This window comes from Vanessa atalanta, chromosome 30 (genome assembly GCF_905147765.1).
Source record: "Vanessa atalanta chromosome 30, ilVanAtal1.2, whole genome shotgun sequence".
NCBI classification, from domain to species: domain Eukaryota; kingdom Metazoa; phylum Arthropoda; class Insecta; order Lepidoptera; family Nymphalidae; genus Vanessa; species Vanessa atalanta.
In genome coordinates this window covers 362,063-373,740 of record NC_061900.1, presented here as the reverse complement: position 1 = coordinate 373,740, position 11,678 = coordinate 362,063, and the positions used below count along the sequence as shown (strand labels likewise).

The 11,678-nt window shown below is 37.9% G+C and overlaps 2 protein-coding genes across 2 annotated transcripts; one reads left to right on the top strand and one right to left on the bottom strand.

The window, feature by feature from the left end:
* Positions 1–4,736, top strand: LOC125075213 (mitochondrial ribosome-associated GTPase 2). The gene is made up of 6 exons (XM_047686903.1): positions 1–343; positions 677–803; positions 1,769–1,896; positions 2,739–2,925; positions 4,038–4,124; positions 4,382–4,736. The coding sequence occupies exons 1-6, from the start codon at positions 74–76 to the stop codon at positions 4,690–4,692; spliced, it is 1,110 nt and encodes a 369-aa protein (XP_047542859.1). The 5' UTR covers positions 1–73; the 3' UTR covers positions 4,693–4,736.
* A 544-nt stretch (positions 4,737–5,280) lies between these two features.
* On the bottom strand, positions 5,281–11,577 carry LOC125075238 (zinc finger protein 709-like). The gene is made up of 11 exons (XM_047686935.1): positions 11,348–11,577; positions 10,921–11,040; positions 9,998–10,216; positions 9,459–9,689; positions 7,944–8,062; positions 7,728–7,824; positions 7,173–7,288; positions 6,553–6,664; positions 6,139–6,240; positions 5,589–5,720; positions 5,281–5,389 (listed from the first exon to the last, which is right to left on the bottom strand). The coding sequence occupies exons 1-11, from the start codon at positions 11,450–11,452 to the stop codon at positions 5,315–5,317; spliced, it is 1,428 nt and encodes a 475-aa protein (XP_047542891.1). The 5' UTR covers positions 11,453–11,577; the 3' UTR covers positions 5,281–5,314.
* Positions 11,578–11,678: the final 101 nt, after the last annotated feature.

Sequence of the window (11,678 nt, the reverse complement as noted above, 5' to 3'; positions counted from 1 at the left end):
ATCGATGAATGTCAAATAGAAATTATAGAAAAACAATACACAATAACCTAAATTTATAAATGTATATCCAAATATGAGGCTTGCCATATTGTATCGCGGCCCTAAATTAGCATTTTCACAAATAGCTCGTAACCTATCGAATGATAACGTACCCAAAGCGTTGCGTAGTCTCAAGTCAAAATCTACTCGTAATAACCCACAATATTATGTAGATTCTTGTAGAGTTCGAACTGTTGGAGGTAATGGGGGTGATGGATGTGTGTCATTCCTCAGCGCTTGGTGCAAGGAACACGCCGGGCCAGATGGAGGCGATGGAGGACATGGCGGTCACGTTATTTTTCAGGTATCGTTTGGTTTTTATTTATTTATTTAGAGCTGATAAGCTTAACATTCAAGGGTTTTGAATCAAAATAAAAATATTCTTTATCCAAGTACGCTCATACAAGCACTTTTGAATCGTCATGTTGTAGTGTAGAATTAAAAAAAAAAACTCAACATAGAGGAACTGGCAAGAAACTCAGTAGTTACCCCTTTAAAGAATTAAAAAAAAAAAAAAATTATGTGCTTAAAAATCACCTCAACACCCCCATACAAGATGAGCTTGCACAAAACTTACCACCAGGAACCAAGATTATATGTATTTGAAACTAATGTAGATATCATATTATCTTTCCAGGCTACGCACTCGAAAAAGAGTTTAAACCATTGCAATTCAGTGATTCAAGCAAAACACGGCGACAAAGGCACACGAAAGGACTGCAATGGAAAAAATGCTCAGCACATTGTTGTACAAGTGCCACTAGGTATGTTTATACATCTGCCTATGTAGCTAGGTTGTATGGCAGATCCAGGTGACCAGTTCAAATCCTGACACGGAAGATTTCTTAGTAGCAATTAAAATAATTTATTAGTATTTGTGATTTCATGTCTCAATGTGTACATACAGCAGTTAACCTGTGCCAGTACTCTCAAGTACTGTTAGATGATAATGAGTGCATCTATGTTTTTGCACACACTCAATTTTTTTTTTATGTTATGGGTAGACAAATTGATAATTTGGCCACATGATGGTAACGTAAACACTGCCATTGCTATTGACACTGTAAAGAATATTAACCATTCCTTAAATCGTCAATGCTCCACCAATCTTGGGAACTAAGATGAAAACATTTAATTAGTTGCCCTTGGTTCATTCACCCTTCAAAACTGTTGGTGTTGTTTGACAGTAGAATATTTGATGAGTATGTGGTATCTACCCAGCAAGCTTGCACAAAACCCTAACATCAAGTGGTAATTCTCTGTGACCAAAATTGGTCAAAAAGTAATCATTGTATCTTTAAATTCTATATGGCTGTGTATAAATATCATATATGTGAGCCCTTAAACTCTAGCTCTATAAGAAATTTAAACTACTTTATTTATAGTTAATGCAACACTAAGTATGTGGAACTGTTGGTCAATTTTAGTTACTCAACATTTAAAAATGATTTGAACCGCTCCTCTAGTATATTTTGGTTATTTAAACAGTTTTATGTCAAAATCAAATAAAAGAGAGTCTCTAGCTCCAAGATTATAAATGGACCGGATTGGATTGACCCAAAGTTATAACTTTGGGGTAATGTTGCCAATAATGAATCTGCTTTTATATTACAAAAGAGAGCAATCCGGTCTATTTATAATCTTGGAGCTAGAGACTCTCCTTTATTTCGATTTTGAATCGAACTGGCTTAAATGAAATTCTTTCACTATGTTGCATAATGTTTTTCAGGTACTATAATCAAGGATAGTACCGGCCGTGTTGTTGGAGACTTAGAGGAGGAAGGCACAATGTTTGTGGCAGCGAGGGGGGGAGCTGGAGGGCGGGGGAATAAATTCTTCCTAACAGATACAGAACAGGTATGTTTTTATTACTGATATATATACATATATTAAGTCAGTCAATTGTTTTATATCAATACAAATAAATAAAAGTACAAATGGACCGTTTTTTTAAATTATTGAAGATCAAGCAGATCAAGAAGATCGCTCACACCATTTTGTATTGTTTAAACTCGAAACCGAGAGACAAAGCTACTTTCCCATTTATAATATTCCTAGCTGATAATATCTATAATAGCCGCTATGGCTACTAATTTAGAACCTACGGCTTAACCAGCGCGAAATTTATAAAACTTTACCTATACCACATAAACCGGCACCCCCATTTTACCTCTTCCAAGAGTGAACTAAAAAAGTAGGCTACTTTTTGTGACCAAACCAAATTTAATCTAAATCTGTTCAGTTGCTTGGCCGTGAAAAAGAAAAAGACAGACAGAGTTACTATCACATTTATATAGTATAATATATATCAGCACAGATAGTATACTTTATATGAGTTAACATTCCTCTATGTATAAACTTGCAATTTTCATGTTTATAAATTTTCAAAAATAAAAGAGGAGATAAGAGCCGAGATGGTACAGTGGTTAGAACGCATGCATCTTAACATATGATTGCGGGTTCAAACCCAGGCAAACCACTGAATTTTCATGTGCTTAATTTGTATTTATAATTCATCTCGTGCTCGGCGGTAAAGGAAAACATCGTGAGGAAACCTGCATGTGTCTAAATTCGAGGAAATTCTGCCACATGTGTATCCACCAACCCACATTGAAGCAGCGGGGTGTAACATACCTTAGCCCAGCAGTGGGAAATTTACAGGCTGTTAATGTTATGTTAATGTTGGAGGAATATCCCAGGCTCCGATGGTGGCAGAGTTCGGTGCGATAGGGGAGACCTATCAGTACACATTGGAAGTGCGGTCCATGGCCCACCTCGGTCTAATCGGGTTCCCCAACGCTGGGAAGAGCACCCTTCTGCGGGCGATCACTCGCGCCAGGCCGACCGTCGCCCCTTACCCCTTCACCACGCTCCGACCACACATCGGTATAAACGACCTACCTAAACATACATATTGTTTTAAATATATATGTATATATTAAATTATATTCTTTATTGCACTAAAATATGTTACAATGATGGTACAGTAATATATGTACAGGCAAAGGTGGACTTATCTCTAAAAGAGATTTCTTCCAGTCAACCTATGGAGGTGAGTGACAGGGTGATGTAGCGGGCAAAATAGTGTAGACTGTAGTATAAAAAATATGAAAATATAAATACTTACATAAATAAAAATATAATACATAAAAATACAATACACAAAATACATATACTACGTATATTATTTATATATACTATATAAATACATATACATACATATTTACAGTACAGTATATTACAGTAGTACATAATTATTTAAATATTTAAATGGATGTCACGGCAGTTGAACAGTGTAGATATCAATGTCCTGCAGCGACATCTAGCAACATCAAATCAAAAATATATATGTTAAAGCTTACAGATTAACATCTACGTATATGATCTATTCAACAGTTGTGTATATTTCAACGGAAGGAGGAGTAAAGATAAACAAATCTTAGATTTACGTAGTCCATGTTATTTGCTAATAGTTCCGCAATATTATGCCCAAACAGTTCCCATTTCATATATCTTGCTATTCTACTTTACTTATATGAACTTAAAATTACTAGTTCCAATAATAACTTCGCTTAACTATTTTTTTATGAATACACAGTTATTATGATATCGGTATATCGGACGAGCAAATGGGCCACCTGATGGTAAGTGGTCACCACCGCCGATAGACAATGGCGTTGTAAGAAATATTAAGCAATCCTTACATCACCAATGCGCCACCAACCTCGGGAACTAAGATGTTACGTTCCTTGTGCCTGTAGTTACACTGGCTCACTCACCCTTCACGCCGGAACACAACAATACTGTGGACTGCTGTTTGGCGGTAGAATATCTGATGAGTGGGTGGTACCTACCCAGACGGGCTTGCACAAAGCCCTACCAACAAGTAATTAACAATTAACACCACAGATTATAGATCTTGGTCTATAACGGCATGTATTTTCTCTCTTTCACTCTCTATGACGTAACGACTGTGTATCACAATGTTCTGTCGGTAGGGATGGTGCCGTACGATGATTACGAACAAGTGGCGATAGCTGACTTGCCCGGTTTGATTCCTGGGTCGCACAAGAATTACGGATTGGGTGAGAATTGCACTTACAACAGATGTTATTGTTTTGGGTATTTTTTTATTTGTAACGTCAAATGTTAGTTAAGAATATTTTGTAAGGGTTTAAAAAGCACCTGGGATTTTCCGTGAAAATACCATTACCATTATTCTGTAACTTACAGAAAGTTTGGGCCTCGAATGGCCTTTTTCTCAATATACACGTAACAGAGTATCAGATTTCGTTTCCTCGCGATGAATCATAACTTTGCGTGACCGCGCTGTCCGCCGCAGGGATCCAGTTCCTGCAGCACGTGGAGCGCTGCCGCGGGCTGGTGTTCCTGCTGGACGGCAGCGCGCAGCCGGCGGAGCAGTACGCGACGCTGACGCGCGAGCTGGCGCTCTACAGCAGCGCACTGGCCGCCCGCCCGCGCGCCGTCGTCGTCAACAAGGTGGACCTGCCGGGGGGGAGGGGGGCGTTCGAGCGCATGAGCAGGCAGGGCGAGCCGGTCATCGGCATCTCCGCCAAGACCGGCGCCAACCTGGAGGAGTTCCTGAGGGTCGTACGACGCATGTACGACGCGGACGCGGACGCAAATCACTAGATTAAATATTTATAAATAGTTTATTGATTAAATATTTTAATTGACAGACTTTTTCCTTATTTACCCCCCTTGCTGTGAGTATTGCTTTATCCTTACGAGCTTGCGCAAAGCGCTACCGACAAGAACTCTAGGATTTTTTATCTTTACTGTTCCATCCCGAACTACTGAAATTACACTGAGTAGTAATAAATTTGATAAATTTAGTGTTTTTACTATTTAACACTAAAACTAATGTACTATTTCCGAGAGCATTGTTTACGTCGTGAGATATAGCTTGACTAAATATTGTGAGAAAAAAAAATTCTATGTCAAGTCATTTAAAAGGTAGGTCATTTGTATAAACGAGGAAGAGAAATGGACCAAGAATTGATTCTCGAGGGACACTCCGATGCGAAACTAGAAGATTGAGTTCAGCCTCTCTAATATTTATAAAAATTCTATACTAATATTATAAATGAGAACGCTGTCTGTCTGTTACGCTTTCTCGGCCAAATCACTGATCCGTTTTTGATGAAATTCGGTACGGAAATAGTACTAAAACCCTTTATCAGGTAGGAAGACTGACTGGTATTAGTGAAACGACCAAAACATTATAGTATATTATTTATTATAAAGCGCTGCGCTAGACGGGCCCCGGGGACGGCAGCTCGGCCGACGTCTTCTTGTTCTTCTTGGTCTTCTTCGGTTGAATTTTCATCTGAAAAACATAAATAACAATTTTCAAGCACTTCCTCATAATCCAAACCAAATATACGTTATTAGATAAAGTATAAATTAAAATACAATTATACTAATATTTTTATTTTATCTATTCTATAGTATTTTGGATTTCTTGCATAATGTAGACGTTATGTGTGTATATTGGGAGGGGGGGGGGGTGTTTGTTGTCTAGTTACCTTGTAGTGCACCTCCCGCACGTGTCGGTAGAGCGAGGAGTACCAGCCGAAGGCGGCGCTGCACTGCTCGCACGAGTACGGCGTCTCGCTCGTGTGCATCGCCACTATGTGGTACTTTAGCTTAGCTGCGTTCTGCGTACAGACATATTTACACGCTTAGCATATATATACATCGTATTGGGTGTAGTAACTTAGCGATGATTGTCCGCACCGTTTTAATTGTGCAAGTCCGTTTGGGTAGGTACCACCTTTAATCACGTATTCTACCACCAAACGGCAATACTTAGCTTAGTATTATTGTGTTCCGGTTTGAAAGGGTTATCTTTAGTTATCTTAGTCCCCAAGGTTGGTGGCGCATTGGTGACGTAAGAAATGATAAATATATTTCTTACAGCGCCATTGTCTATGGGCGGCGGTGACCACTTACCATCAGGTGGCCCATTTGCTCGTGCGGGTACCCATATCATAAAAAAAGAAACAAAAAGCTTTAGACTTGATTGAAAACCAACAACGAGGACGTCATTATTATATTGAGAAAATGATTACTCACCTGATAGGACTTCCCGCAGACGTGGCACAGGTTGTCTTTCTTCTCCTTGTTCCTGTGAACGTTCTGCATGTGCACGTACAGCGACGTGTGGCACTTGAACGGCTGCAACGGACACGCAAAGGAGACGTCAACTCATTTCAAATTCGTGAATGTGTTAGACTATATTTTTCTTGGGCAGGTACCAATTATTCATCAGATATTCTACCGTCAAACAGAAACACTTCGTATAGTCCAGTGTTCCAGTTTGATGTGTGTTAGACAATGTAACAACAGGCAAAAGGGACATGACATCTTAGCTCCTAAAGTTGGCGGCACATAGGCAATACTAGGAACGGCTAAGGTTTCTTACAACCCTCAATAGGCGGTGGTTCCGAATTGCATCATACCTCCCTACCTCGCAACGCCCCCCCTCACCTTGTCGCAGAGCTGACAGCGGAACTTGATCTTGTTGAGATGTTCCCAGTCGACGTGGTCGCGCAGGCGGGTCTTGTTCACGAACCGCTTGCCGCACTCGTTGCACATGAAACTGAACGCGACGATCATAAATGGGGGGTCCAAATCGAAACGTACGTAAACGTTTATGTATTAATATTATTGTTTACATTTATTAAATGTAAACAACGACCTCCGTGGTCGAGTACTGTGTACACCGGTTTTCATGGGTACGCCACTCCGAGGTCCCGGGTTCGATCCCCGGCCGAGTCGATGTAGAAAAAGTTCATTAGTTTTCTATGTTGTCTTGGGTCTGGGTGTACCGTCGTTACTTCTGATTTCCATAACACAAGTGCTTTAGCTACTTACATTGGGGTCAGAGTAATGTATGTGATGTTGTCCAATATTTATTTATTTATTTACTATGTTTATTATATAGTAGTAAGTCTTACGGACGTTAAGAAAGAGGAGGGGGAAGGTCGTACAAAACAACATAATTGGAATTTGATGGATATTCATTATTTGACCATCAAGATGCGTTCTAGTCACTTGGACATTAAGCTCTGTGCTCCTGCACAGGGGAGGTGTGTGTGTGCACTCACGTGAAGTCGGTCTCGGCCACGTGTCGGCGCGACACTCGCAGGTGCTGGCGGTAGGTGGCGACGGACGCGAAGCGCTTGTCGCACGTGCGGCAGTGCAGCTCGCCCGAGTCGCGCGCCTGCGTCAGGGATCAGAGATATGGGTCACGTATGTGTCTGTCTGAGCGCGATAAACCCATAAACTATCCAAGGGATTTCCATACAGTTTACACCAATGGATGGATTAATTCACAAAGAAGGTTTAGGTGTATAATTAATTAAAGTTTTGTGTAAATTAGTTGAACTATGACGAGAATTGTTGAAGATGTCCAAAAAATCAAGTAGACTGTGAGTTTTTCTGGTGCCGAGAAAACCATTAGAGTTATATGTACTATATAATCGTTGTATGTGCCAAGCGAAGCTTTGAAGCTACAGCATAAATTGTTTTTTTAACAATATTTGACATGTCTCATACCCCCCACTCGAAGAGAGGTGACCACGCGCCCCCAAGTTGACAATTCCCTCATTCATTAAAATATCCCATAGCTGAGTAAACTCCTATTAAAGTTCCACATTTACCTTATGACTCCTCATATGCCGTCCCAGGTTCGATTTCCACTGGTAAACTTTCCCGCACCTCGGACACGGATAACGGTTCTGTCCTTTGTGAAGTACACTGTAACAAAAAAACGTTTATCAGTGACCGAGTGTAGCGACTGTTGTTGCAAAAGGTCGTATGTGAGTGCACTAGTATTTGCACAAATCAGTCAGGTGATCATAATAAACCGGACTTACTTGAGATGATATCTATAAGTCTTTCTGGAGCTGAAGATTTTCCCACACTCGACGCACTGCGGCTTGTCCGGCAGCTGTTCCTTACTGCGCGGCCTCACGCCGTTCTTCTGAACGGCTTCCTGAACATCGGAAATATTATATACAGAGAACCCGACCCAAGCATTGGCACCAAATTATTTAAACTTGGCCTGTTTTTCTATGGAGTAGTTTGTCTTAGGGCAAATTTAAAGAATCGAATCGAAAACAGAAGCAATACCGAACCTCTATGACAGTGTTTATAATCTCGACGGTGAAGGAAAATTTTGTGTGGAAACACACATAAGTCTATTTTAATTAAATTCTGTCACATGTGTATCAATTATGCATGGGCGATATCCGATTTTTGTGACATCGGTTGTGTAACGGATATTTGGATTGAATATCGGTGATGACATCCGATTTCAGATGTCGCCCTGTCTCTGTTTGACTTAAATTATTCTTCGTGTAGTTTTCATGTCACCCGAGCGCGCGGATCATAAACACACATATTTTTTTTAGCATTAGCAGCCTGTAAATTTTCCCACTGCTGGGCTAAAGGCCTCCTCTCCCTTTGAGGAGAAGGTTACATAAACATACACTCTCATCATTTTATCATAAAGCGCGAAAAAACGAAAAACCGCGTGCAAAATACTTCTTAATTTGATAAATATCAAAACAATGATGTTATCAAACCAATTACTGACACTAGCGTTGAGTTCAAATTATTCTTATATCGCCTGTGAAGACACAAAGTATTCTAGTGATATTTTGTGACTTATCTAAGCCTTTTGATTGTAATTAACATGAATCACTGGTAACAAATTTTATCAAGGCAAAATCTTCCCATTTCGTAGTCGAAAAATCGAATTAATTGGAATAAATGTATTATTAAGACACTACCCGGGGCTCCAGTACATATGAGAGTCCCACAGGGACCTATTATTGGTCTATATTTTTTCCTCGTTTACATTAACGACTTGCCTTATCCGGTAATTAAGCACGGAATAATACCGTTCTGTGGATCAGATTTCTTATATTATAGAAATACTTGTTAAATGTTATATGTAACGACTTATGACGATGCAATCAATGCAACGAAATTACATAAATTAACGACCTCGCTTTCTGCACCACGCGGCTCTAATTACTTATTATTACAAGTTATAGCAATACTTAGTACTGCTGTGTTTCAGTTTGAAGGGTGAGTGAGCCAGTATTACAGGTACAAGTTCCCAATGTTAGTACCGTATCAGTCACTTAAAGAAAGTTTAATATATCTTACAGTACAAATGTCTATGAGCAGCGATGACCTGTGATGACCAGTGATGACCTTTGCTATTTTAATACCTATTACAAAAAAACAGATTACCTCACAATGATTTCCTTCACTGAACATATAATTAATTATGAACCATTAATCTTTGGATGATATATACATCAACTAGTTGTCACCTTAGCTTATAAACACAGTTTAGTATTAAACAGTAGGGTTCCTACCTCAACAGCATGTTCACTATCAATATGACTCTGTAACTCCATCTCATCTTTGAACACCGTCCCACAGTCCTTACACTTAAATGCATCAGTCTCATTATCAAACCACTTCTTGTTTTCCGTCTCACTCTCAAGGCACTCCGGTTCAACGTCACTCGCTACTTTTATTATCTTCTTCACTTCTATTTTCTTCTTTTTTAACTTGACTTTTTGTTTTGTTTTCTTTTTTGTTATCTATAAAGATAAATCTATTTTTAAGCAAGTTACAAATTGGAATTTTTTGTTACAAATTTGATGTAACACTAAGGATTTTGCTGTTCTTTGCCGATGTAATATTTAGTATTGATCAGAGAAATAATTTTCCAAATTGAACCAGTAGTTCCTGATATCAGTGCGTGCAAACCAACTCATCAGCTTTACAATATTACTATAGACTATGTACTAAAACCTTCTCCGAAACACGCTACATCTTCTTGTACAAGTTTAATGCATATTGGTCTAAGAATTTTACTAATTACGCATTACAAAAATCAACGACTTACCTTTTTTACTTTCTTATCTTTGATGTCATCATCAACGACTAAATCGTTAACAAATGTCTCCGGCTCATAGTGAGTGTCGTCATCATCTGTTACCTCGTCTTTCACATTAAGATCTTCAATTTCAACTTTAACTTCAAACTCTGGATAACTAATATTGTGTACGGAATGTATTTGTATCTTCGGAGCCGTTTTTAGTACATGTTTGAGGTCTGTTGTGTTCTGAAATTATTAATTATTACATATTTAATGACCTAGCATACTGAGTTATTTTTCAACCGGATGAGGAAAATAGTCAAATAAATAACAAAAGTATAACACCTCGCGTTATTACCTCCACTGGTGGTTCGTTTTTAGCCCAGAGGATCAGAATTGTGATTCAACCGGGAAATGCTGCTAGCATTCTTGCCAACATTCCATGCGGTCAAGATTTATACAGTAACTATTTTTTATTCATATTTGTATATAACATTTGTACATTTCATTGATTTCATTAGATCAATTACGCAAATTTACTGGTCGAGAGCTTGAATAATCTATGACAACTTAATGGTATTTCGAAATAATGGCATTTTAAATGTTGATGAAGTTGTTATCAAAACATTGGAAGAAAAACTAAAGTGTATATAAGTAGTAGAGTGGAATATTATCATATTATAAATAGAGATATATTAATTAAGAACTTTCAGTATATAGCTTAGCTTTTAGCAAATTGCATGGACTATGTATATTAAGGTGCTTTAGCTAAATTATATTATGTATTAAATTAAAAACTACTGAGTTCAAATGATTTTTTATTAAGGCAAATAAATAGAAAGAGAAAGAGCGGGAATGGTCCTATGGAGGGGGATAGCGCTTTTTCCTTTCGACAATTTCTGCCAGTTCACACTGTAACTTTTTTCCAATAAAAAAAATATAAGACTCACATAATCCAGTAGTTCTTTGTAGCAGTATTGTGCTTGCCTCTTGAATTTTATGTAGCGATGTAGCATTGCTTTACACTCCCAACAGAGTCGGATGCAAAAGGACAACATGTCTTCTGAAATCTATTACATAAAACCTTAATAAAAACTCTTAACGTGCAATATGATATACGCAAAAAATTGTGACATTTAGAAAAAAAACTAAAATATTTAGACGAAATGTGTTGTTAAATTAATCATAGATGTTTTTATTATTTGGAGGATTAATTCATTAATAAAAAATTAAATATTATAAACCGCTCAAATATTACAAACAATCTACAAAGAGCTTAAAACTTACACAATCATTAAAATGTAATAAATAACAAATGAAGTTATTCAAATACATATTCTTAATACATCATTTTAGTTAACTTGAAAATTTACTTACAGAAATTTCGTTTAATATTTGGATATAAGCCTGTTGTAAATCTGTTCCTGCGATGTAAGACAAATATCGCCCTGAACATAAACAAGCCGTACACAATTCCTCCATTTTTATGTTTTAATATCTTCCTAAATGTTCTCGAAGTGTCATTTATTCATTTTTAAAAAAATATTGATTGTATTGTTTTTTTCTGAAATAGTTTAGCGTCCTCTTGCATTCAAGAATTCCCTTTGTCATAAACTTGACATTTGGCGTTTGTTAAATGTTGCCAACAGGCAACGTCGCTTTGTTTTTTAATTGTTATTAATACAATACGTTTATAGATCACTACATA